At 45.9% G+C, this 25,210-nt stretch overlaps 1 protein-coding gene across 8 annotated transcripts in view; it reads left to right on the plus strand.

Annotated features, from left to right (window-relative positions):
* The window catches only part of LOC138981922 (dentin sialophosphoprotein-like), a 70,793-nt gene that overhangs the window by 19,379 nt on the left and 26,204 nt on the right, over positions 1-25,210 (plus strand). For all 8 annotated transcript variants that reach the window (XM_070355086.1, XM_070355088.1, XM_070355091.1 and 5 more), the window contains exons 9-10: positions 17,639-17,709; positions 18,726-18,789. In XM_070355086.1, coding sequence (XP_070211187.1) covers positions 17,639-17,709; positions 18,726-18,789 — 135 coding nt within the window. The remainder of the gene's footprint in view (positions 1-17,638; positions 17,710-18,725; positions 18,790-25,210) is intronic.

Genomic DNA, 25,210 nt, shown 5'->3' on the forward strand with positions numbered 1-25,210 from the left:
TTTCAGTATTGTTGATAACATGTTCTGTTTGATTAAGGGTATTCAGTTGGTATTTCCTTGTTTTCACTACCTATTTTATTCATGTTTTTATTACTTAGTTAGTGGAAGAATCTTTTGTATGTATGTGTGATGGTGTATGCTTTTAATTAAGCGTTGCTGACTATGAATGTAGATGTAAATGCTTGTATACTGTGTTTTAATTTTAAATGTGTCCAGCGCAAAGAGCATAATTGTAATTTATTATTATTTCGAGAAAAAAGATATCAAGCATGAGCCTTCAGACGAATGCTGATATCGTTTGTGAGACATGTCTGTTATCATTTGCTAACAGTCAGCCTATTAGAAATAACGGTTTTATTACCGTTTATTTCGACCAAAAGACATTTCGAAGCGACACCGCGAATTAGACAGAACAGCCGCAATGCGCTCTTACCTGATTATGCCTGTCAGTCAAAGAATTCTTGTGACCTGGGTCAGCCAATCAGAGTCACACACTTGACGTGATGAATTATCACAAATCAAATGCGTTTGACACACAACAATCTCACAAGATTATACCATGTTGAGCATGCATTTCGGTTGCTTCGGGTTTTCTTGTTGAACAGAGAGCGACAGATTTAGAACCGACATCAGACGGATGGGAAATTACTTAAAAATTCATTTGACGTAAAGCAAGGGACGCAATTTCACTTGATTTGTCCGAACTTTGACAATTTAGATTCCAAGTGAGCGGGTCGGCATTGCACACTCAGAGGGTGGGCGGTGACTTGCTGTTCCGTAAAGCACCCACCGACAAAACTCGCTTTTCGGAAAAATTTTTGGGAAGTGTCATTCTGTAGAAAAAATCACGCTGGTATTGTTGATTAATTTTTTTACTTTGTCTTGTTTATCTTTAGCGTGATAAACAAAAAGGATCCCTGCCTGAACGTTATAACATTTCTTCTTCTTCTTGTCGATCACTCAGATGGAAACGCCGGTTCTCCGCGCAAATGTTGCCGTGCGCTGTAGGTCGTCCAGACTGCCATAGAGCTTCCCTTGCACCGTGATCGCCTCCGCCCAGATCTGGCTCCTGAGGCCATCGTGTAGTGGGCAAGTCTGCAGCAGGTGTTCCGTTGTCATGCTGCCTGTTTGACAAGGGCACTAGTCTGACTTGCCAATTCTGAACTTGGTGAAAAGGTGGTGGTTCATTCGGTTGTGGCCTGTCCGCAGCCTGAATATGAGGACCTGCTCAGACCTTGTGAGCAGGTGAAAGGCGTCGTTTTTGTTGTAGTGTGGGTGCTGCTGCAACCACTTTTTGTGTTGCTTGGCCTTGATGATGGTCTTGACTTCTTTGAAGGTGGTTGATCTGTCATTCTGGTCCTTCGTAGTGCCCTCCTTTGCCATGGTATCTGCGGCTTCGTTGCCTAGTATGTTGCAGTGAGAAGGGACCCATTGTGTGGGCTCTGCACAGGGAGGTCAAGGCGGATGACAGGTCATTCAGTTCTTTGTCTCTGGCAGTGTCTAAGGCCTGCAGGACTGACTTTGCGTCGCTGAGGAACACAACGTTGTTGGAGGAGAGTGGACTGTGCTCAATGTGGGCTGCACCTGTCTGGAGCGCTACTGCTTCAGCCTTGAAGTTGGTGGAGTAGAGGCCGGTAGCGAGGGAGATGTGTTCTTCTTCTCGACCTCCTGGGTACTTTATGTAGATTCCGGCACCACCATTTCTGACAGCCTGGTCGGCAGATCCGTCAGTGTATACATGAGTCCATTGGCGTTGGGGGTAGGAGTTGTGGATGTGTTCAATGGTGAGAGACTTCAGTTCAGCACAGCTCTGGGAGTCTTTCTTGCCAACGCCAGGAATACTGCAGCGTATCTGGGGTGTTATAACATTTAGAGGGTCACCTAGAATCAGTCTTGATTGGTCAAAAAGCCATATTGTGCACTGGAATGGTAAAAAATATATATATGACTAAGTGCCAAAAGGTGCTCACAGAACAGAAGACGACTTTGTTTTACAATAAAAATGTTTCTAAAAACGTGTGTCTGCTGAAAATTGGTGTGTGTGTGGATGAATGTGCGAAGAGATAGTGGACATAATTTCGTGTGTCTGACTTGAACGGTTTTGAAGTTATCTTTGTTTAAAGTCAAAAATAACGCCAAAACCGGCCATCTGAAAACGGACATCGTGATACCTCGTGTTTTGAATATGCCACAGAAAAATAACAAGAAGCACAAATGAATTGCATTTAGTTTGATTGAATGCCTGAAACATCGCTTTACAGACGAGACCAAACGTCAAATCTAAATCTCGAGAGAATTTTTTTTTCTTCGATAACCGAATTTTAAGGTGTCGCACCCAAGATGTGTCGTCATCACGGCATACATTTTTCAATCGCAGATATTTACTAAATTTCTTTTTCAAAAACTCTGGAATTGATGTCGACACGTCAAGCGATAACGGTGTATCAAACTGCTGTCTTTCAAGTAATCCAGCAAAGACTGCAGAACTTTTGAACAGCATTTTTGAAAACGATTTGAAAATTTCGTCATATCTTGCGTGCGACAAAATGTTCGGTAATTAACGGTTATTTTCTTTTAAAAACAAAATTTACATGTACAAAGATCTACTTCATCTACGGAACCACGTGACACATTCTGTGTTCAAAATTTGTGAAGAAATCACGAACCACGAATGCGCTATCAAGTGTTGTAATTATGTCGTCAACATCTTTTCAGATCTTGCGTGCGACACCATCTTGCGTTCAACATAAAATGTCACTACCTTATCGAGTTTAATGGGTAAAACTAACTATTTGTTGTCTTAGTTTAATCTTCTTAATTAAAAGCGTAATAAAACCGAACTTCCAAGATGAATTTTAATTGAGATTAGCGAAAGAGCGGGCACGCAAGTCGACCTTAAAGTAAAAGAATGATAACACGAGCGTTTGTCGTGTTGTCTTGCGTGCAACACATTGTCCAAAAAGGAAAATGTATATTTTTCTCAGACGTTTTTTAAGTTGAAACCTTGAAACTTCACACACATTTGGGGTTTAATCGCCCCCATGCATGGTAAAAGTCTTGTTGACCCTTGTCAGATTTCAAGGTCACGGCTGGGTCACATGTGGTTCAGAAAACGGATGAAACATATTTTTTCAGAGATTTTTGAAGCTAGAACCTTCAAACTTCAAACAACGCTTTTGCTTAATGATTGTTCAACATGGAGAATTCAAGGTTGATCCTTGAGAAATATGAAGGTCATAGTAGGGTCTTGTGTGGGTAAAAAAAAAGGAAATTGTATTGAACTTCAATTTATATAAAACCAAAGTCTGGTTGATCTGTTTTAAGATTTAAGGTCAAATCTGTTATTTAAGGTCAAATCAAATAGAAATTTGTTGATGCTTAAATCTTTGAAACTTCCAACAGGTTTGAGGTTTGACAACTTCTGGACTTTGAAATCTGGTATGGTTGATCCTGGTAATATTAATTGGTCAAAACATCAAGATCCACAATTATAAAATAAGCACTTTCACCAATGTCAAGTGAGCAATAGCAGCAAACGTGAGTCTTATAAAGATTATCACTTTTTGTGTGACCTCAACTTGACCCCTCTGAATGCTCTCAATCATGGAAATTGACCACACTTTGATTATAACCAAACAACATCAAAACTTTGGAATGTGTGAAGTTTCAAAGGTGTTGCTTAAAAGGCGTTCGTGACAATGACAATTGTATGTGTCTGACTTCAATGCGACCCCGCTGCGACCTCGACGTTTGATTTTATCAACCAGACTTTCATCATGTGTGAATGACTTCAAACACTATAAAACTAGTTGAAGAAATTGACAATTTTTCAAAGTTTAAGCCAGATGGCACTGCTGTGACCTTGAAACTTGACAAACATTAACCAGGCGGTCACCTTTTTTAGAAAATATCCTTAAAGGATCTTTAACCTTACTGTGACCTTGGAATTTGATGAGGTTTAATTTAACTTGCGTAGTGTGCCAAGTTTCAAGGCCCTAGCTTCAAAAACATATGAGAAAACCTCATTGAAAAATGTATATGTTTGACCTCAACGCGACCCTGCTGTGACCTTGACTTTTTCAACCAGACTTTAATCGTGTGTGAACATTATACACTAGAACTGTGTGTATTTTCAAAGCTCGTGCTATAAACGCGCTGAATAAATTGAAAATATTCCACATTTGGACCAGATGTGACCCCGCTGTGACCTTGAACTTTGACAAAGATTAACCAGCAGGTCACTTTTAATGAGGTTTTATAAAAATGCTGAAAGTATGTGAAGTATGTAAAGTCTAACTGATCTAGTATTAAAACATGTAAGACGTGACAACGACAATTTTCCAGTTTGCAAAGGAAATTTAACCTCGCTGTGACCTTGAAATTCAATGTTGTTTAATGTGATGTGCACCATACATGGAGGTCATTATACTTTGGTTGTGTGCCAAGTTTCAAAGCCCTAGCTTTAAAAACGTGCGAGATAACCTTAATGCTATGACTCAGTGCCGTTTTGAATGATATAAGGAACAAAATTATCGTTATTTGTAAAATCATTTGGGTAAATTTATCTTTTCTTTTCGTAATTGGGTTCCAGCATCTGTTGTCTTAACAAAAATCACAATATCAGTCGTGTTTGTCAACTTTTATTTTTTAGCCCCTTTGTCCGCTTTTCGTGCGCACCTTTTGCATGCACTTAGTCATATCAGGTTTACTCTAAACATTTGCTCAGAATTAAAACAAATCTGTTTGTGTAATTTTTGTACTACTTATTAAATATGCTTCTCGGAGACCAGCGCGACAAATTTGGTCTTCTTGTTTCTTTCTTTGCCTTAATAAATTATTATCCTCGGTGATACCGACCCCGGTTTTTAAATGTAGTGGAGGAGTGGAAGGGTAGTAGTAGTACACGAAGCCCAAGTCCAAGCGTCTTGTTTCAACTTTTTATTCAAGAAAACAATGCAAGGAAACGTAGAGGCCGAAGGCGAAACCCGTAGACAGCAAAGCAAGTGTAGTGTCGTGTTCAGCTGCTAGGAGCGAATGCATACTCATGCTCGACGAAAATACAGTTTAACGACCTCTCTGCTTAGAGCAATTTGGGTCAAACATACTCATGCCGGGGTCCGGCTTATACTTATAGCCCCGGCGCGGACTGCACAGAAAGCACCGTCCGCCGAGAATAAAAATCGCCTGAATACGGCCAGAAACACGGAATCTGTGTTTCTTACACTTGCTTTACCCTACGTTATTTAAACAAATACATAACCAATCATAACAAACAATACATCAAATTAAAGCTACGACCTTTAGCTTTCTATTGCAATAGATCACATTTCGTAAAAACTTATATTTATTTAGTAGGATGCAAAAACAATGGTCCTAGTGAAGGCACTGAACCAACTTCAGTGCGGAAAATTACAAAACTCTCTAAACTGGAATAATGGACAAACTCATAAATCATACAGATAAAAAGAAGAACCCTAGACAAACATCATGATATGCGTTACTTGGGGGAAAATTATACATTGACTTAGTACGAAGCGGTAAAGTCCGAAAGTAAATGGAATCGGCTAAATTCCTGCGCGAGTACCTGTCTGCATAAATTAGCAATCTTTGCAGAGGAACCAAGCATCACTCATTACAACCAAATCCTTATAAACAAACTAAAATCATATGCAACATAGGTACGGGATATGTAATAGTGATACAAAAATGACAAAACAATGATTGAAAAGCCAAAGATGAGTTTGTGAGAATCAATTTCTCTCGACGATGCATGAAAACCGGTCAAGGTCAGAGTGACGCTTTGGTCAGTTCGAAGCATTATCGTAAATAACACAATAATATGCAGCCATCCAGCCTAATCAGTGACTTCTATGCAAACCTAAATATAATTAGGATCGTATCAAAGATAAAAGGGACTTTGAAAGATAGAAGTTAGGTAGATATATAAAGAAAGGTATTTTATTAGAATTTGCGCCGGCAATGGTGCGCGCGCAGCATCGTATCGTCTGCTATGGGGTGGGTTATCCCGTTTGTACTGTACACAAGGCTGTTTCGCTATGCGATGATTAGAGTGTTTAGGGTAGCGAAGTGCACTTTGCTACATCCCCCCCAACTCTTTTACATATCAGCGGCCGCGCTGATTTTAAGAAAAACAGGAAAGCCTAAGGGCTGAATTTATCAAACCATCTTAGATTATCCAAAAAGAGAAAAATTGCGAAAACTTTGCCTATGACTTTCACATATGTCACTGAGAAAATCGACAGTTACAAAAACATGTTCTCGTGATCAGTACCAGCTTTGCTAAATCAAAAGTGAGGCCTGCATTTTACAAAGTGTCTCACATATGATCAAAGTACTGCGTCAAAAACATAAAAGTGCAAACAATCAGGAATTTCATGGGAAAACATTGCTACATTTATTAAATTTTCTCCACTGAGAAAAAGTAACACAATGTCAACACTACCATACAAAAATGCAACCTTCATCCCCACCAACCCGTTTAGTTGATAATATAGGGTTTCTCTTTCAATGTGCGCTCTTGTATGCACAAGCTCAACACTCACAAAAACTCTCGCTCACGGCTTTACAGTAAAGGCATCTTACTATATCACCACGTCATGAGTTAGATACGAGTTCATTACCCAAAATATATGTGTCAACCATAATTCCCGTTCATCAATTGTAGGGGTTTCTGCGCCTAAATCGTAAATAGGTAGCTTTACGGGCCAATGGCACTGAGGGCTTAACTTTGGACTTTTAACCGACTACTACTCAGACCTTACTGATCTCCAGAAATAGTATGTGATGAAAACGGGGAAAAAATCTCAACGATACACATGGGTTACGATACACTCGCGAGTTTTATGTGCAAAACATTATTTAGCCCAGTTGAATGCTAGTACTAGTAGAATTGTTCTTTAGCTGAATCAGTCAAATTCAGCCTACCGAGTAAACGATCATTCAAAAAATAAAATCAAGTTAATTGTTACCTTGCATGCAAGCAATTCGTTGTGACCGGCGAGGTGCTGGTACCGGTTGAGCAACAGGTGCAGGAGGAGGCACAGCAACCACAGCCGGACCCGCAAGAGCCGCAGGTCTGGGTCTTGGAAGTGTGATCCAGAGTTCGTCATCACTATCACTCTCAGAGTCGGTTTCACCAGGCACCGAGGTAGCCGAAGACGGTGGTGTATCTTTGTCGTGGCAGTCAAGAGCCTCGGAGGTTGGCAGCAGATCTTTTCTATTGACCGCTCGCTCTGCGCCACCAGCCAAAGGCGCGACGAGGTAGACGTGCTGATGTTCAGCGACGCGGCAGGTCACCCTGTAGATGTCTGGCTTCCAATAGTCCTGGATTTTGTTGCGCCCCAGGACCCGGTTCCGCAGGTAGACGTGGTCACCAACGTTGAGGCCGTGGTCTGCAGCGCGTCTGTCAGTGAGCGCTGTCCTCTTGACCACCGCCTGTTGAAGGTGGTCAAAGGCCTTCTGATGAGCCTCTGTCAAACGCAGGCGATGTTGCCGCACCCAGTCGATGGTGCCGCTGGCTGCTGGGGCTGGGAAGCCCAACATGTCGTCAACGGGCAGCCTGGGTTGTTGCCCGAAGAGCAGGAAGTGTGGTGCGAAGCCCGTGGACGCATGGGGTGTGTTGTTGTAGGCCTGGACCAGCTCCGGGAGATGAAGGGGCCACCTGGTCTTCTGCTCGTGGTGCAGGGAGCGTAACAGGTTATGCATTGACCTGTTAAACCGTTCGCACTGGCCGTTGCCCTGTGGATGATACGGTGTGGTGCGACTCTTTTTGATGCCGTACATGTCGCAGAGTTCCTTTATGAGTTTGGATTCAAAGTCTCTGCCCTGGTCACTGTGGATTCGCTCCGGAACCCCGAAGCGCTGGAACCAGTTGTTGACCAGAACTTTCGCCACCGTCGCAGCTTCTTGATTCCTGGTGGGAATCGCCTGTGTGAACTTGCTGAAGACATCAGTGAGGACGAGGACGTTCTCGCGGTTGTCGCTGGCAATTTCTAGCTTGGTGAAGTCCACGGCGAGGACCTGAAGAGGGCGGCTGGCCAGCAGAGGCGTAGAAGTGGTGTGGGTCGTTGAGGGGAGACGACCCATACAGCAGCGCTGACAGTTGTCGAGGTACTGCTTCACCTGGCTGTACATTGCTGGCCAGTAGACCCGGGACCGAAGAAGTTGCATGGTTCTGTCGTAGCCCTGATGACCCATGTTGTCGTGTAGCATGGCTAGGACATCTGGACGGAGCGTTGACGGCAAGACGAGCTGGAACTGGGGCCCGTGGATGGAGTCAGTAACCTTTCTATAGAGGACGCCGTCTCTCAGATAGAGACGGTCGTGCTGTTGTACAAGGCTGCGCAGCTGACGGTCTTGGCCTGTGGCAGGTTTGGTGGGCCAGGTCGTTAAAACAGGCCCGATGGTGGTGTCTTCCCTCTGAAGCCGTTGTAGTTCTGTGGACGACAGCCGAGGGAAGATTGTCTCAGGCTCTGCTTTTGTGTCTGGATGATGAAAGGCGGGAGACACGTCTGGGTTGACGGTGGACTGTCTTTCGCAGCAGACTTGCTGCGCTGCTGCCAGTTCAGGGGGGAGAGAGGTGGACGTCGTGGGAGAGGGAAAAGACGGGGGCATCCTGGAGAGAGCGTCAGCGGGGTTTGTTTTCCCTGGCTGGTATTTGATCGTAAAATTGAACTGAGCCAGTTGGGCTGCGCAGCGCTGTTCCAGAGCTCCGATGGGGGCCGTTTTGTAGTGGACCAATGGATTGTTGTCCGTGAGGACGGTGAATGTTGCCCCCAGCAGGTAGTGTCTGAATTTTTCGGAGATTGCCCATTTTATCGCCAGGAATTCCAGCTTCATGCTGCTGTATGCAGCCTGGTTTTTCTCTGTCGGCCGCAATCGTCGACTCGCGTAGGCGATGACTCTGCGTCGTCCTTCCTGTTCTTGGGAGAGGATGGCGCTGAGTCCGTCGTGGCTGGCGTCTGTCTCCAGGATGAAAGGCTGCTTGAAGTCAGCGTAGGCAAGGACTGGGGCCGAGGTCAGGGCTCGCTTCATGGCGTCGAAAGTGACTTGATGCGTGTCTTTCCAGAGGTGCCTCAGGTCTGTTTTCTTCTTCTTCTTGGTGCCTTTTTCGGCCTCTGCCACCAGGTCGTGCAGAGGACCCGCGAGCTTCGAAAACTTGGCAATGAAGCGCCGGTAATAGCTTGCGAACCCGAGGAAGCTGCGGACTTCAGTTGTGGTCGTGGGCGTAGGCCAGTTGACCACGGCGTCGACCTTGCCGGCTTCACAGCTGATGCCCTCTGCCGAAATTGTGTGGCCCAAATAGGTGACCTGGCGGCGAAGGAACTGACACTTGTCTGGTCGGATCTTGAGGCCGGTCTTAATGAGACGTTCCAGCAGGCGGTCGAGGTGTTCCAGGTGCTCGTCAAAGGTCTTTGAGTAGACGAGGAGGTCGTCCAGGTAGACAAGCAAGAACTGGAACAAGAACTCTGACATGGTGGTCTGCATAAGACGCTGGAACGTGGCTGGGGCAGAGATGAGTCCCATGGGCATGCGTGTGTATTCGTAGAGGCCCATGGGGGTGACAAACGCCGTCTTGTGCTGGTCCGCCGGGTCCATCGCAATCTGGTGGTAGCCGCTGGCCAGGTCGAGGGTCGAGAAGTATTGAGACCCCACCAGTGCGTCGAAGGACTCCTGGATTCTTGGTAGCGGGTAGGCGTCGCCGACTGTCTTGGAATTGAGCCGGCGGTAGTCGACGCAGAGGCGGATGGAGCCGTCCTTCTTCCTGACGATGACGATTGGGGCAGCGTAAGGGCTATGGCTCTCTGTGATGATATTGCGGTCAAGCAGCTCCTTCAGATGCTCTTGCACCTCCTTGAAATTGTTTGGGGGAATGCGGCGGTAAGGCTGGGCGACAGGTTTGGAGTCTGTCGTCCTCAATTTGTGGTGGACGGCGTCGCAGTAGCCCAAGTCTGCTGGAGTGGTCTGGAACGCGTCAGCTCGTTTGCTCAGCAGCTCTTCGAGGCGTTGCTTCTGGCTGCTGGTTCCATTGAAGTCTGGCAGATGGAATGGAGCTAGTGCCGGTGTTTTCGTGTCTCCTGAAGACAGGCGCTGCGTGGAGATGACTAGCTCGTTGACTGTAGCGCTGTAGGTGACGTCGGACTGGCTCTCGACTGTGTCAGTGGCGTGCAGTGTGGCGATCGGCGTTCTGGCAGGCAGCGTCTTGTCCTCAGGAGAGAGGTTTGCAATCCTGATGAACCGGCAGGAGGGGTTCCCAGCGACCAAGGTGGGGACAGTCAGCAGACCGCCAGGAAGGGGATGGGAAAGAGGAGAAGCCAGCAATTGCCGAGTGTACCTCTGGTTGCTGGTAACCCGGATTGTGGCCATGGAGTAGGCAGGGATTGAGCAGGGAGTGGAAGTCCGAGCTAGACCACGTGTTGAGTTGCGATCTAGTCGAACTTCCCGGACAGCAGCTTGCAGGGAAGGAGGGAGGTTGGACATCTGGGGCAGGCAAGTTGAAAGGACGTTCATGCCCACCAAGACCGGCAGTCGCTTCTTGCGGTTCTGCATGAACGGCTCGGTAGGCTCCTTGACGACAAGGACTGGAACATCCTTGCAGAGGTGGCCCAGGATGGAGATGTCGACGACGATGACCCCGGAGTAAGGAACTTCAGCGCCGTTGACAGCTCGAAGGGTGACGTGGCAGGCACTGATGTCGCAGTGGGCGAGATGCTGGGCCACCCATGTGTCGGTGACGGTCGTCACCTCACTGCCTGTGTCGAGTAGAGCTTCGGCCGGGCGTCCGTTGATTGAGATATCGGCAGTTGGACACTGGCCGGTGAGTGATGTCTTCTTCTTCCTACCCCCCGCTGAATGTTTTGTGACAGCGGGGGTTAAAAGTTTTTCATGCTGCTGGTGCTGTTGTTGTTGCTGTGGTCGGGGCCGATGCCGCTGTTTGTTGTGGTATCGCTGTTTCTGGAAGCAGTCGGATTCACGGTGGCCGACTCTGCCACACCAGTTGCACTGGGGTTGATGGTTCTGCTGTTGGTGATGGTGGTGCGTCGGTGCAGCTGGTGGTGGTTGTGACGCCAGTTGTAGCTTGAGGGACTCTGTCTCCGTGGTGAGGGCAGCGATGCGTGCTTCGAGCCTTGCGATGGAGGGGTCCGGTGCAGCGAAGACTTGTTCAGCTGTTGCTTCAGCAGGGCTATCTTCCCGCATCCATCGCATGGCCTCGCTGGTGACCTCGTCGAAGGTGGCGGCCGGCTTTTCTCGCAGGAAGCGGCACATGTCACGCTTCAGGGATTGTGGGTGGAGTCCTGTGGCGAAGGTCTTGCGCAGCGTATTGTCGTTCAGTGTGTTGGCCTCGGCAGCATTGGTCTTGGCCCACACAGCGCGTAGATGGCTGGCGTACTCGCTAACGGACTCGCCGAGACCCTGTTGTCGTCTGTGGAAGGCGGCAGCCAGTGCGACACTATCTCGCTGGTCGCCCCACGTCTGCTCCAAGATGGCGTAAATTTTGGCCGGCGTGTTGACCTCTGCTGCTGGTCGCCTGATGACCTCCTGTCGAGCCCTTCCGTCCAGCGCTCCAAGGATCCATGCCGCTGCAGCAAGTGCAGGGACCGTCTGTAGCTGCAGGATCAGCTTGGCCTCCTGAATAAAAGTCTCGGCGCAGTCGCCCTCGCCGGTGAAACGCCTCAGCTTGCAGAGCCGCAGGTTGGGGGTGTTTGCCTCGTCCGCCATGTTTGCCTGTACTGTCTTCTTTCAGTTGATGCTTCTGTACCCTGCTCGCAGCGCCAAATGTAGTGGAGGAGTGGAAGGGTAGTAGATACACGAAGCCCAAGTCCAAGCGTCTTGTTTCAACTTTTTATTCAAGAAAACAATGCAAGGAAACGTAGAGGCCGAAGGCGAAACCCGTAGACAGCAAAGCAAGTGTAGTGTCGTGTTCAGCTGCTAGGAGCGAATGCATACTCATGCGACGAAAATACAGTTTAACGACCTCTCTGCTTAGAGCAATTTGGCATGCTTATGCCGGGGTCCGGCTTATACTTATAGCCCCGGCGCGGACTGCACAGAAAGCACCGTCCGCCGAGAATAAAAATCGCCTGAATACGGCCAGAAACACGGAATCTGTGTTTCTTACACTTGCTTTACCCTACGTTATTTAAACAAATACATAACCAATCATAACAAACAATACATCAAATTAAAGCTACGACCTTTAGCTTTCTATTGCAATAGATCACATTTCGTAAAAACTTATATTTATTTAGTAGGATGCAAAAACAATGGTCCTAGTGAAGGCACTGAACCAACTTCAGTGCGGAAAATTACAAAACTCTCTAAACTGGAATAATGGACAAACTCATAAATCATACAGATAAAAAGAAGAACCCTAGACAAACATCATGATATGCGTTACTTGGGGGAAAATTATACATTGACTTAGTACGAAGCGGTAAAGTCCGAAAGTAAATGGAATCGGCTAAATTCCTGCGCGAGTACCTGTCTGCATAAATTAGCAATCTTTGCAAAGGAACCAAACATCACTCATTACAACCAAATCCTTATAAACAAACTAAAATCATATGCAACATAGGTACGGGATATGTAATAGTGATACAAAAATGACAAAACAATGATTGAAAAGACAAAGTTGAGTTTGTGAGAATCAATTTCTCTCGACGATGCATGAAAACCGGTCAAGGTCAGAATGACGCTTTGGTCAGTTCTTCTTCTTCTTCGTACGACGGTTGTGTCAGACTCGGAATCTGGAGGATGCCATGAACATGGACGTTCTTTCCAGGTCCTCCAGTGCTCCCCACATTTTGGTCCTCAGATCTGTTGGGTCAGGCCATGTCTGGATCCGCAGTTGGTCGAGGAGGGGACATGCTTGGAGAACATGTTCTGGAGTCTGATCTCCCTCTCCACAGTCACATGTGGCAGACTCTGCTACACCTATCCTCCTTAGGTGTGCTTTGAGGCAGCAGTGTCCAGTGCGGAGGCGGAAGATGATAGCCTGCTCAGCACGGCTTAGGAGATGGAGGGGGTCTTGTTGTGGCTTGTAGCCAGAAGTTTTGTTGGTAAATTTCTCTTTCCATCTGTGTTTTATGAGGGTCTTTGCCTCTCGATATGACTGGCAGTGGTTTGGCTGTTCCATCTTGCTGCCATTCTTGGCGAGCTCGTCTGCCTTCTCGTTACCAGAGATTCCGCAGTGTGCTGGTATCCACTGAAGGACGACTGTGGACTTCCTGGCGAGGGTGCTGATCTGGTGCTTCAGCTCTTCCAAGCTCTGGTCTGTGTTGCTGGATTCGAGGGCTTGTAGTGCAGAGACTGAGTCGGTCAGGAAGACAGTGTTCTTTGGTGTTTCTTCCACTGAGTTGAGGAAGCTTGCTGCAAGGGAGAGCGCGTTGACCTCAGCTTTGAAATTGGAGCTGAGGGCTCCGCTTGGAGCTGACAGTGTTGTTGGGGGCTTCTTGGGCTGCAAGATGTATGCTCCGCTACCTCCATTCCTCGTTGCATCCTCTGCTGAGCCATCAGTGTAGGCAAGAGTCCACTTGCTGGCTGGATAGCGTTGGTGGATTTCGTCCAGCGCCAGGGCTCTCAGAGCGGCGTCACTTTGGTTCTGTTTGGAGGTGACGCCTGGAATGCTTGTTCTGATTTCCGCTCCTAGGCGTTGTGGAGTCCAATCTGTGCTGGTCAGAGGCTCACACTGGGTCGGGCTTGGAGTCAGAATGTCAGCATTGTTTCTCTGCTGCTCCTTTATCTGATGGTTCAGGCTTTGGCGCTTGAGGCGGTTTTTGGTAAGTGCTTGGAGCTTGTCATGGAGTGGGTGGCTCTCGAGACGTTTCATCTTTTCTCCTTGGATGAGGAGTTTTTCTTCTCTTCTGGCTTCCAGGGGCTGAACTGACGCAGTCTTTTCCATTTCTGTAATGGGTGTCGTCTTCATTGCACCAAGTATAGTTCTGAGACCAAGGTTCTGTACCTTGTCTAGTCTGGCTTTGTTGGTCTTGGCTGCTGTGTTCCATGAGCTTGAAGCATATTCAAGCACGGGTCTGACAGTTCCTGTATAGACTTTCTTCAGGATTTTGGAGTTTGCACCCCATGTTGTGCCTGACAACTTTCTCATGAGGGCGAGCCTTTTGATCCCTCTGGATTCCATGTCCTCTATGTGTGGCTTCCAGGACAGGCGCCGGTCAAGCTTCACACCCAGGAAAGTTGGAGTGTCTACTTGGGGCAGGACAGTGTCACCCAGCTTGAGCTGAACTTTCTCCTTGGAGGTCGACAAGCTGAAGACAGTGGAGACGGTTTTGACTCGGTTGATTTCAAGTCCCCAGTCGTCAGTCCACTTCTTGATACTGTCGACGCTCTGTTGGAGTCTGTAGGCTGCTGTGGTGGTATGCTCTGAAGCGTGCCAGACTGCTAAGTCATCTGCGTGCAGCGTGTTGGAAACCAGTCTGGGAATGGAGGTGGTGATGTCGTTGATATAGACAAGGAATAACGTAGGGGAGATAACTCCGCCCTGCGGCACGCCCTCTCTCATCTTGACGCTCACGCTTTCATGTCCATCAAGGAGAACCTTTGCCGATCTCTCGTGGAGGAACGACTTGATCCATCCGAACATCCGCCCTGTGATTCCAGCTTGGTGTATCTTCAGGAGCAAGCCCTCTCGCCACACTTTGTCAAACGCAGCCGATAAATCGAAGAACACGCTCACCACTTTCTTCTTCTCCTGGAAGGCAGTCTCGATTTCCTGCGCTAGGAGAGCCAGCTGGTCTTCCGTGCTTCGATTCTTTCGGTAGCCTGTTTGTGTTGGGGTCAACATGCCGTTTGTCTCGAGGTGCCAGATCAGTCTTCTGTTGAGGATTCTCTCCATCAGCTTACCGAGGCAGCTGATCAAGCTGATGGGTCTGTAGCTCTTGGGGTCTTTCTTGTTCTTTCCCTTCTTGTGGATAGGGACTATGTGGGCTTTCTTCCACATGGCTGGTACTGTTGTTGATTTCCAGGACTCGTTGAAGAGCAGCAAAAGGGTTTTCTTGGCGATGGTTCCCATGTGTTTAAGCATGTCATTGCTGATTCCATCAGGGCCTGGGGCCTTCTTGCATTTCAGCGCCTTGATGGCGGCTTCCAGCTCGTCCAGACGGATGGGATCGTACATGCAGCTGCTGTTGGCGCCCTTCTCTGAGGGTTGTCGGATGGCTTCTCGGACTGCTTTTGTTCTGTCTCTTGGCAACTTGACTGTACTGGTTTCCTGGTACATGTTGGCAAGAGTGTTGGCTGCTTTTTTCCCTGTTTGAAGCTCTCCATCGAGTTCTAGGACTGTTTGTTTTCTTTCCTGGACATCATCGTTGAGAGTGTGTGCGAGCTGCCACAGTTTTGTTGTGTCCTTTTCCATGTTGAGAGACTGGGTTTTCTCGTGCCAACTGTTGCGAAGCTGCTGGAGCTTCTCTCTGGTGAATTCTGCTCTGGCTCTGTTGTGGGCTGTGACGTTTTCATCAGTAGGGTTGAGTTCCATGGCTTCTCTGGCGGAGCTGAGCATGTCATGGAGTTGTTGTAGGTGGGAGTTCCATCCTGGTTTGTAATTCTTTCTGGAGCCTCTCGGAATTGAGTTTTTCGCTGCCTTCAAGACAGCTTGACAGAAGAGTTCAGCATGTTGGTTCAGGTTCTGGTCTTTGAAGTCCAGTTTCCTGCAGTTTTTGTCCAGTAGTTGTTGGAACATCCCCCATTTGGCCTTCTTGTAGTTCCATCTTGGTGTTTGCTTTTGGGTGGTGGTGTTTCTCTCTTCGTTCATGTTGAGAATGACAGGCTTGTGGTCACTTCCCCCCAACTGCGAACTCACTTCCCGTGTGGTGATCTGGGCAACATCGTCCGTGGCGATGGCAAGATCAGGGCTACTAGTGGTTCGCCAAGCTCTGGAGTAGTAAGTGCACGGGTCATCTGGTTGGTTGAGAAGAGTCAGTTGGTTGGTGAGCATCCAGTCTTCTACCTCCTCACCCTTACTGTCGATCTGTCGATAGCCCCAACTCGGGGAGTGACTGTTGAAGTCGCCCGTGATGAGACAACGATCGGGGAGAATCGGTATGTTGTGAGGATCAAGCTGCTTGGCTGGTGGGGAATAGACGTTGAAGATGGCAAGGGGCTTCTTCCCGGCAAGGAGACAGACTCCTAGGCACTCTGTGGCACCATCCTGGGATCGATAAATCTCCGCTGCGGCCATCGAGTTTTTGACGAGAATGATAACACCACCTTTGTGTCCTGATGCTCTGTCATGTCGAAAAGTTTCATACCCTCGAATGGAGAAACGGTGACTGCTGTTCAGATGTGTTTCCTGCATGCAGCAAACATCAATATTTTGTTGCTTCAGAAAATTCTGAAGGTCAATTTTCTTGTTCCTCACCCCCTCAGCATTCCAGTGCATGACTTTGATCTGGTAGCCGGTAGCTCTACTCCGCCCATCCCCGGCCACGTCAGATGGGTGGGAGTCGCCAGTCGCATTGGGTGGGCCCCTTTGAGGCTGAGGGCCCGGCACCGTCTTCACCTGGCTGCGATCCATGAAGACGACACCATCACGTTGATTCGTTGATGACACAACCATTTGTCGAGGATAGCGTAGGCACCCGGTCTGCTCCCCGCCTAAAAAAGGCCAGTACCGTTCCGTCTTCGAGGGACTGCGTGGGTTTCATTTCGGAGTTTTCCTTCTCCTAGACGAGTTTCCTTCCATGGATGATGAGCCTCCTCTACCCTCGTTTTGAATTCAGAGTGGTCTTCTCTTAGGATAGCTGCCTGCCAGGGTTGACGAGCCTATCCTGCCCGGCTATTTGACCCATAGCTGGAGGTTGGTTCGTGGGCACCTGGGCGTTTCCACACACCGGTGGGCCCGCATGCCGCACGTCTAGGGGCCAACCTCCTCCGAGTCCTTGTAGTCTAGCCTGGGGCCTTGCGGTACCCAGTTTACGCCTGTCGCCGCGATGGAGGCACTACATAGGGCTTGTTGTGGAGAGGTTATTGTACTGGCAGGAGAGACTGACGCATTCTGCTCTCTTTTCGCATTGTCCTAAAAAGGACAGACGGTGCTAGCCAGCGGTGAGGGCTGAAAGCGAGAAGTGACAAGCACAAGACACTTCGCCAACACACTAGACACGTCACACAACCGTTTGGCAGGCGCTTTGGTCAGTTCGAAGCATTATCGTAAATAACACAATAATATGCAGCCATCCAGCCTAATCAGTGACTTCTATGCAAACCTAAATATAATTAGGATCGTATCAAAGATAAAAGGGACTTTGAAAGATAGAAGTTAGGTAGATATATAAAGAAAGGTATTTTATTAGAATTTGCGCCGGCAATGGTGCGCGCGCAGCATCGTATCGTCTGCTATGGGGTGGGTTATCCCGTTTGTACTGTACACAAGGCTGTTTCGCTATGCGATGATTAGAGTGTTTAGGGTAGCGAAGTGCACTTTGCTACATCAGTGTTGATTTTTTAATTTCAGGACGACAGATTGACTAAATGTTTTGATTTTGCTTCATGCGACTTGTTTTAATTTTTTACTTGTTTAACTGGCATTTCCGCTAACTGTTAGAATTAGTCTCCATTTAAGGAACAATGTCACCATGTGTACAGGTATATATTTTCTTTTCAGTTTATATTCTTTCGAAACCGTGGCAAGGAAAGCACGAAAGTCATAAAGGAACAAGAGAAAACTTGCTGGCAGTAAGTCTTTATTATGCTGTCTTCTTGTCTCACTCACCGACAGATAGTGTTCGGAGGAATATATGACGGCTTACTAGTTCCAAAACCTAGGGTTACCATTTTCACGTGAAAATGAGTAATTAACAGTGTTAATTACTCATTTTCATTTTTGCCTCGTTTTCGGTCACAGTAGTCGGACTTTAAGAGTCCGCACTTAGAGGCTTCAACGTCCGGCAAACATCACTCTCACACTATTTTTAAATCGGATTAAAGAACTATGGACCAGAAAAGTTTCGAATCGAAGGATGTTTCGCTCTGGCCGGTGTAACAGTCGCGCATGCGCATTGAGCCCCCACAGTCACGAGGCACATGAAAATTAGTAATTAAGGCGTGAAAATTACTAATTTTTAGTTTTGGCGCTAGTAAGCCGTCAGGAAGCGAGCCAAAACTGAAAATTAGACATTAACACTTGAAAATTAGTTATTAACACGTGAAAATTAGTAATTAACACGTCATAATCGTAATTTTCTCGTGAAAATTAGTAACTTTCACGGGTTAATTACTAATTTTGAGTTTTGGCGCTAGTAAGCCGTCATAGGAAAAATATGACAAAATGCAGTCTTCAAGCTTAAACTTGTGTACATGTAAAGACATAAATGTTGCCCACATTTGTTTTCTTCGGCAAATTTGGGCAAAGAACGTGCCATTTTCAAGATGTTTAAGGGAGTCTTTTCGTGGCGCCCCCTTGCCCTCACCAAGAAAATAAATCGTCACATCCCCGAAATGACAACAACATTACCGGCAATTCGAAAGGAGTTTTGAGGTTTAGCCGATTGATGACCAAAAAACAAAACAAACAAAAACCCATGTCTGAAAGTAAAGTTGTACACATAGCGTGGGCAAGGCCCTTATTGCCCACGTTTGAACCTACTGATGCTCGCGTTTCAATATTTAAAAAAACAAACAAATAAAAACAGACTCTGTAAAACTGTTTTTACTCAGGAAGCCATGCAGTATTATCTATTTCTCTATTGCAGAATCTGCTTTGGCCCTCCTAATGATGCGGGCGATGAATCAACGAAACCGTTGATAGGAAACGACGTGAGTCTCTCTCTCTCTCTCTCTCTCTCTCTCTCTCTCTCTCTCTCTCTCTCTCTCTCTCTCTCACACATGAAATACCGCAACAACAGACTTCTAGATCCATAACACGATCATATGTGTTTTTTGTTTGCATGTCTGTCTAGCATTTTGTCCCCCCACACACACACACACACACATACACCGAACTCGCACTCGCACACACAATCACATCATACCAAGTAGCAGATTAGCACTAAACAAAGCAAATTAAAATGCAAACACTACTAAGGCCAAAAAAAAAAATTGTCTGTTTCTGGTAACATGGCTAAAAAAATTAGGGTCGGTAGGTCGGCTTTTTTTTTTTTTTTTTTTTTTTTTTTTTTTTTTCTTCCCCAAATGTAGACCAATAAAACTAACTTTAAAAATCGCGCAAAGAGACTGGATTCACTATACATAGAGACAAGACACTCAACACATTTACAAATCTGTGACAAAGACTGAAAGAGTATGACATGTTTGGCTCACGTAAGTGTAGCCTATGCGATCGTAACTTTGTCTGTCTGTGCGTGCGTGCGTATGTGCGTATGTGCGTGCGTGCGTGCGTGTGTATGTCTGTGGTAGAAACTCTAACATTTGAAGACGTCACATTACATTGACGTCACATTATGACGTAAGAGGGTTAGACGTCACGCGAAGAAAGTACTGAGAGTCTCGGTCATTATTATTTTGAGCGGGCCGAGACTAGTGTACATGCAGACAGACAGATCTAGATCTAGTGTCTCGCTTTCTTGCACAGTTTCACCTATGCTCTTTCTCTGTGTGTGTGTGTGTGTGTGTGTGTGTGTGTATGTGTGACGGAGTGATTGAGTTTGTGTTACTGTTTGTCGATTTCTTACGTGAGCCTTGATGGCTTCGCCTCTTGTTTTCTTTGTTTACCTGGTCTGATCGTCAGTGACCAGTCAAGGTCGTATTCGTCAGCTTTCACCTTCGTCGCGATATAACCTTCGTGGTTGAAAACGACGTTAAACACCAAATAAAGAAAGAAAGAAGCTTTCACCTGCACCGAATGTTTTTTCAAGTCAAACTCGGGTGTATGGATATCATGAAACACATCCCGGAGCGTGAATGTTTCAGGATACGCAAGTTTAACTCCCGTTTTTTCGTGCACGCACTTCTCCAGCGTCAACACCAGAATGTGTCGAACATCACCTTTAGATTCCATATTTCAACGCAGCGTGAATGCTTCGGTGTTTGGTGGTTTTACAGGAAGTACCGTACTTTGTACTTTCCGGGTCATATTAAGGCACGACTTTTTTCCTTCCTCGAGTTCGACCCCTGCGTCTTGTATAACGAAGCGTCTAATCCGTGTATGAAATACGAAAAAAAATTCTGAGTACGTACAGTCAAACAACTTGTGATAATGCATGTTTCAGCTACTAGGTACTGCCCTGGCCAAGTTTCCTCGAGCTCTCAAGCCACCCAGCTATCACAATAGACCTGCCTCGGTCACTGACCGGTCACTGACCCCGGTGCAGGATATGACAGGGGAACCACCTCTCATGGCAAAAACTGGGTCATTGACCCCTGGGAAGAAGGTCGTGTCTATAAACAAGGCCACCCAGCTATCACAATTGACCTGCCTTTGATCTGGCCGCACACACAGAGCACACACATTTCCAGTCTGTTAAACTCGGTCACTGACCGGTCACTGACCCCGTGCAGGAAGCGTTTCCTCTCTCAGATGTGACAGGGGAACCACCTCTCACATATTTCCACTCTGTATTCTTCCTTTGATGTGCAGCTTATTTTCATTCTTCCACGGTTTGTTACCGGTATACTTTTTCAATTTTGGTGCGCCCTATCGAGGGTTATGCCCCTTCAATCGTCAGCGGACTTTCGTTTTCACACGTTTTTGTTGTTCATTTTCTCACCCTGTCCTTATACCACCAAAAAATAAATAAAAAAATTTGAGTTTGGAAAAAAAAGTTTAGGGTCGGCGCCGAAATTTAGGGTCGGTCGGGTGACCAGAAACAGACAATTTTTTTTTTTTGGCCTAATACAAAAAAAGAAAAGAAATGCAAACATTGCTATACACACGTTTCGGGGGGAGAGAGAGGGAGGGAGATTGCGACTTCTTATCACGTAGTCGTAACAAAAACGCACGCGCACGCAAGCACACACGCACGCACGCACGCACACACACGATGTACCACACACGGGCTTTCTCACATGAATAAGTCAAAATACATGTCGCAGCAAAAAGCACTTATTGCCTCATGATCATCCCGCGGTGCGAACATGACGCACACGTTCGTTTTTGACTCCCCTGAGTAATGAGGAGAGTCTTAATTAGGAATGAGCAGTGTTAGGCAGGCCGTCCCTAGACAAAAATCTCGGATGTTTTTGAAGCTAGAGCTTTGAAACTTAGCATATTTCTAGGGTTTGATGATCTCCCGACATGACCCAAGTTTCGTTGACCCTTGTCAAATGTTGGGGTCACAGCGGGATCATGTTCGGTTCCTAAAAACTAAACATTGAGGAATTCTCTGATGTTTTTAAAGTTAAACCCTCTCAATTTCACACACTTGCAGGTATTGATGACATATGTAAAGGTCACAATATGAAAATGTTTGCTGGAAAAGATCAATCACTACCAAAAATATCCACTGAGGTAACCAGGAAATAAGTCTCCACTTCATCAAAATATGATTGAGGTCACAGCTGATTTAGTCATGGCTAGACTAGTGGCGATGACATCATGCTATGACGTCATTGTATCAGAAATGAGGACACTTAAGTGTCTGAAGACACATTTTTGTTGTCTTGGTCAGCCAAGTATCAATCCTGTCAATTTGGATGCAACTGGGTCAAAAAAAGTTGTTATTGTTTAGTTTGTGTTTATCATTTTCTTTTTTTACTCTCAAATTTCCACTGTAATGGGACATAACGTTGGGGTGTTGTATAAAGCATTTTATCCTACATACGTGAGAGAGACCACTCATTAGATAACACTATCGTTCAAACCATACGTGTGTATATCATGTAAATGAGGTCATGTCAAGCAAGTCTGGCAGGAGCCTGTTTTTCCACTGCTTATGATGCCAAAGTCACCGAAACAAACGTCATTACGGAGAAGAAAAAAAATTGCGTTCGCTAATTCACCTCGATGAACTGTTGGAACTAACACGTCACGCTACACTTTCCAGAGTGACGTTTCTTTGCTTTGACGTAAGAGATTGCACGAGGCTTTGGAAGAGATCGAGGTTCCAAAAGAAGCGTCTTGAATTTCGCCGCCTCGACTGCGGGACGTTTTGAGTAAAATACACGTAAGTACAGTATGTAGGATAAACAGAATACTACATGGCTTGCTGTACCGTACCGGCTTTACACTCGTTGCTTTTTGACTCACATGCGAAGCAAAAGAGAGTCTATGTACTCACCCGAGTCGTCCGTCCGTCCGTCCGTCCGTCCCGGCGTCCGTCCGTCCGGAAAACTTTAACGTTGGATATTTCTTGGACACTATTCAGTCTATCAGTACCAAATTTGGCAAGATGGTGTATGATGACAAGGCCCCAAAAAACATACATAGCATCGTGACCTTGCTTCAAGGTCAAGGTCGCAGGGGCCATAAATGTTGTCTAAAAAACAGCTATTTTTCCCATTTTTGACTCACATGCGAAGCAAAAGTGAGTCTATGTACTCACCCGAGTCGTCCGTCCGTCCGTCCGTCCGTCCGTCCGTCCGGAAAACTTTAACGTTGGATATTTCTTGGACACTATTCAGTCTATCAGTACCAAATTTGGCAAGATGGTGTATGATGACAAGGCCCCAAAAAACATACATAGCATCGTGACCTTGCTTCAAGGTCAAGGTCGCAGGGGCCATAAATGTTGCCTAAAAAACAGCTATTTTTCACATTTTTCCCATTTTCTCTGAAGTTTTTGAGATTCAATACCTCACCTATATATGATATATAGGGCAAAGTAAGCCCCATCTTTTGATACCAGTTTGGTTTACCTTGCTTCAAGGTCAAGGTCACAGGAGCTCTTCAAAGTTGGATTGTATACATATTTTGAAGTGACCTTGACCCTGAACTATGGAAGATAACTGTTTCAAACTTAAAAATTATGAGGGGCACATGTTATGCTTTCATCATGAGACACATTTGGTCACATATGATCAAGGTCAAGGTCACTTTGACCCTTATGAAATGTGACCAAAATAAGGTAGTGAACCACTAAAAGTGACCATATCTCATGGTAGAAAGAGCCAATAAGCACCATTGTACTTCCTATGTCTTGAATTAACAGCTTTGTGTTGCATGACCTTGGATGGCCTTGACCTTGGGTCAAGGTCACATGTATTTTGGTAGGAAAAATGTGTAAAGCAGTTCTTAGTGTATGATGTCATTGCTAGGTTTAGTTATTTGACCTTGATCCTGAAGGTCAAGGTCATGTAAAGGTCAAGGTCAAGCATGTGAGTTGTATGGGCTTTGCCCTTCTTGTCTCTGAAATGTTTGAGATTTAATTTCTCACCTATATATGATATATAGGGCAAAGTAAGCCCCATCTTTTGATACCAGTTTGGTTTACCTTGCTTCAAGGTCAAGGTCACAGGAGCTCTTCAAAGTTGGATTGTATACATATTTTGAAGTGACCTTGACCCTAAACTATGGAAGATAACTGTTTCAAACTTAAAAATTATGTGGGGCACATGTTATGCTTTCATCATGAGACACATTTGGTCACATATGATCAAGGTCAAGGTCACTTTGACCCTTATGAAATGTGACCAAAATAAGGTAGTGAACCACTAAAAGTGACCATATCTCATGGTAGAAAGAGCCAATAAGCACCATTGTACTTCCTATGTCTTGAATTAACAGCTTTGTGTTGCATGACCTTGGATGACCTTGACCTTGGGTCAAGGTCACATGTATTTTGGTAGGAAAAATGTGTAAAGCAGTTCTTAGTGTATGATGTCATTGCTAGGTTTAGCTGAAGGTCAAGGTCATGTAACGGTCAAGGTCAAGCATGTGAGTCGTATGGGCTTTGCCCTTCTTGTAAGACCTTGTTTAAATAGTGAACAGCTCGCTTTCGCTCGCTGTTCAGTAGAGACATCCAGATTTGCCTTCGTCAAAAGTTCGTGAGTTCCGATGTTCGCGAGTTTGTTGAAGTGGTGACGTCACATCCCGTCACGGTCACCACTTTCTAATTTCGGTCCAGATCTACGCGAAGTTCTTCGTGCGTTCGTCTGTTTTTCGAAACAGTGATGACGAGTAGTGTTATATATGACGAGTCTTTTTTATCGGAATATTCCAGACATCTGAATATGCTGGGTACACAAGCAACACTGAATTTTTGTTTCGATTTTTAGATTCATTCCTGTAAAATCTCCCAACTCTAAAACAAATAGGTCTAGTGGAAACAAGTGTCTTGTGCAAGAGAGATCAAGGGAGATAATTGGCAGGATATGTCGCCCGTCGACTCAAGTTCTGAGTTTTGTGTGGGTATCCGTGTTCATGCACTACGCCTCCAAAATGAACAGTTTACAGATGCACAGTCCACAGAAGCGTCGTAAAGATATTAAACTTTAACACTGCGCACATAAAACATATTTTTAACATTATGAAAAGGACTAAAAGTACTCACGAAGATTGCTGATTGAGGTTCGTCAAACATGCCTTTTTCACCACGCAGATCCCGATCTTCGGCAAGCAGTGGTGAGCGCCAAAAACCAAGCGCATGCGCATTGAGGCACAAAGTTAAAAATAGAGAGGAAATCCCCACCACCGACGAATGTTCGTCTGACGAAGGTTGAATCTGGATGTCCCTAATATTTAAAAAAAAATACTCGTGTAAATCTGGTACGACACAGCAAGCCATGTAGCTTTTCATGTTCACGGTATACGGATACGCCACACAAATATGATTGACTCACCTTAGTAGTCAAGAGAGTCCAACTAGTATTGAGTGTCAGGCTGTCCACATACACAAAAGTTAACGTTGAAGTTTTCTCGGATATTGAAAATAAAGCTTGCAAACCTTTCACACGTCTAAGATTTGTTGTGACCTCCAGACATGCCCCAAGACAGTTTGACCCTCATCGATTTACGAGAGGGTCGAATTTGGATCAAAAAGTTGAAATTATCATTTTTTCGAATGTTATTGAAGCCAGAGCTTTGATATTTCACACACTTTCGATTGCCTCCAGACTTGCTCCAGTCTGGCTGACCCTCGTCAAATGCCAAGGTCGTGGCGGGGTTAAGTTCAGTTAAAAATAAAAACAAAGGTTAATTATCATTTTTGAACCTAAGCTTTCCCCGAAATCGGCGTATGCTGCCTGAATGGCGGGGTAAAAACGGTCATACACGTAAAAATCCACTCGTGCTAAAACATGAGTGAACGTGGGAGTTGCAGCCCATAAACAAAGAAGAAGAAAA

Source organism: Littorina saxatilis, linkage group LG12 (genome assembly GCF_037325665.1).
Source record: "Littorina saxatilis isolate snail1 linkage group LG12, US_GU_Lsax_2.0, whole genome shotgun sequence".
NCBI lineage: Eukaryota > Metazoa > Mollusca > Gastropoda > Littorinimorpha > Littorinidae > Littorina > Littorina saxatilis.